The following is a 2,487-nucleotide window of genomic DNA, read 5'->3' on the forward strand; positions in this document are numbered from 1 at the left end:
CATGGCTCTGTGATCTTTAAGGACCCTTCCATCCCAACCTTCCATGGTTCTGTGATCTTTAAGGACCCTTCCAACCCAACCATCCCATGGCTCTGTGATCTTTAAGGACCCTTCTAACCCAACCTTCCATGGCTCTGCTGTCTTTAAGGACCCTTCCAACTCAACCATTCTATGGCTCTGTGATCTTTAAGGACCCTTCCAAACCAACCTTCCATGGCTCTGTGATCCTTATGATCCTTCCAACCCAACCATTCTGTGTCTTTATGATCTCTAATGTCCCTTCCAACCCAACCATTCCACGCTGTGTTTCTGTGATACTTTTGGAACATACCTCATGAATGTGTATGAATTCTGTGTGATGGAGTGGAGGGATTTTGTGGGAGTCCTGCACTCCATTCTGCGTTCCTTGAGCGCTGCTCTCTGCTTTCCAAGTTCTTCCACTTCTGCCAGGCTGTTAAGTGTTCCCCCGAGGCTGCATTCTCCTAATGAGCACGGCTGGATGAACACTGCTTCGTTAAATCTCATTGCTGGGGGCCATGTGCTTTTATTGCACACAACACCCCTGGGCCCATCTCCTGGTGGAGTCTGATTTCAGGAGATGCTGTGCTTCTGGCTGCCTGGAAGGAGCCAGAATCCGAATTTTGGTTGAGTAACAGGGATGGAAGTTGCAGGCAGTGCTGGGAATAACGTGACTGAAGGAAGAAAGTCACTCCAAAGGCTGTACAGAGTTACAGTGGCGCAGGGCATGGAAATGTCTGCTTTGCTTAGTGATAATCCTGCTGAAACGCTTCACTTTCAGCCATAATTGAGTTAATTCCTTCTTTTTTCTCCTGTTCTGTTAGCTGAATCCAGTAGAAATCAGCGTGGGCTGCCAGGTCAACCCATGCACTGAAATGGGAGAAGGCAGCGAGCAGGAAAATGAGGCTGAGGAATGTGAGGCGGTGATTCTGCAGGGAGCACAAAAAGCATGAGGTCAAAAATTAGCAATATATAGCTGTATTTGAGGGCATTTCTCAACTGACCCTTTCTGCTGACAGCCTTGAAGCACTGAATTGCTGCAGTGCTTCTGCTGTGTGCTGGACGCCTTCAGAAAGCAATTTTGTTCCTGGGTGTGTTCTGGGGAGGAAAACGAGGATGCTTAGGAAACGCAGTGCATAAAGAATGCTCAGAAGCTGTATTACTTATTTTGCAAAAATCCACTCTGTCAGGTTGTTATCCTGCTTTTTTCCCCCAACTGAGAGCTTTCCCGCAGTACAAAGACAACTTTTGGCCATCCTTTATTACATTGTTTTTGGGAAAAGTGCATGAGTGGAGTCGGCACGCACACGGAAATGCTTTTCATTGCTGTAGAAATGGGCACGGGTGTAGCGAGTGAAACGGAGAGCAGCTCGGGGCAGCACGTGGCTCCGTGACGTGGTGACATTTGCAGGGACTCTGCTGCTGACCTGGTGACACTGTGCTCTTTCCCTGCCTGGGACAAACAGCGTTTTGCAAACAGAGCATTGGAATAGTGTGAGATAAGCAGAGATAAGCCTGGAAGCACACCCTGAGGACGACGTCGTGTGTTGCTGCTGCTGCAAGGTAACTCCGCTTCGTCTTGGCTCGTGGCATGCCAAAATTAAGGTGCTTGCCAACAGGTTTGGGCTTTCTGTTCTGAAATGAAGCAGCGACCTTTTTCCTGGGATACCTCAGGGTTCAGCAGGATTCCTGCTGGATCCTGTGAAAGGAGAGGAGAGCAGTCCCTGGTTAAGCCTTTCTCCGTGCACTTTGTGCCCTCCCGGCAAGAGGGACCCAGTACCAGTGCTTCTGCTGCTGACATCTGAGGTTCCAGAGTCAACAAGAAAACCCCTTTTGTTTTCCAGGAACTCCTGTTTAAAGTAAAGCTCCTGAGTGTTTCATTCCGATGCATGAGGTATTGGTGCTGTGTGCTTTCAGCATGCTGAGGAGTGTGTTTTGGATTCCAGCGATGAAAAATGTGATATAAATAGGAACGGTTGTGTGCACCCTTTGCTTCTTAGGCAGCTGTGTGTTGTAGAGGTGCTGGGGTGAGGGTATGTCATGGTTTTATGATTTTTTTTTGATTGGTATTCCCAAACTGTGACAGGGCAGAGAGGAGCAGTTGCCATTCCATAATTCAGTGATCTTTGAGGACCCTTCCAACTCAACCATCCTATGACTGTATGATCTTTAAGGACCATTCCAACCCAACCATCCTATGGCTGTATGATCTTTAAGGACCCTTCCAACCCAACCATCCTATGGCTGTATGATCTTTAAGGACCCTTCCAACTCAACCATCCTTTGGCTGTATGATCTTTAAGGACCCTTCCAACCCAACCATCCTATGGCTGTATGATTTCTGAGGACCTTTCCAACCCAACCATCCTATGACTATGATCTTTAATGATCCTTCCGACCCAACCATCCTATGGCTGTATGATCTTTAAGGACCCTTCTGACCCAACCATCCTATGACTGTATGATCTT

At 47.8% G+C, this 2,487-nt stretch overlaps 1 protein-coding gene across 2 annotated transcripts in view; it reads left to right on the top strand.

Moving 5' to 3' along the window:
• The window catches only part of AHCYL2 (adenosylhomocysteinase like 2), a 44,848-nt gene that overhangs the window by 3,071 nt on the left and 39,290 nt on the right, over positions 1-2,487 (top strand). Inside the window, exons 1-2 of one of the 2 annotated variants that reach the window (XM_042872470.1) lie at positions 1,436-1,581; positions 1,863-1,912. The exons of the other annotated variant lie outside the window; for it this stretch is intronic. Of the exons in view, the coding sequence (XP_042728404.1) occupies positions 1,904-1,912 (9 nt within the window). The 5' untranslated portion in view covers positions 1,436-1,581; positions 1,863-1,903. Of the gene's footprint in view, positions 1-1,435; positions 1,582-1,862; positions 1,913-2,487 lie in introns of those variants that run through there. 2 annotated transcript variants of the gene reach the window in all.

Source organism: Lagopus leucura, unplaced genomic scaffold (genome assembly GCF_019238085.1).
Source record: "Lagopus leucura isolate 7727_CA_CO unplaced genomic scaffold, USGS_WTPT01 Super-Scaffold_100008, whole genome shotgun sequence".
NCBI lineage: Eukaryota > Metazoa > Chordata > Aves > Galliformes > Phasianidae > Lagopus > Lagopus leucura.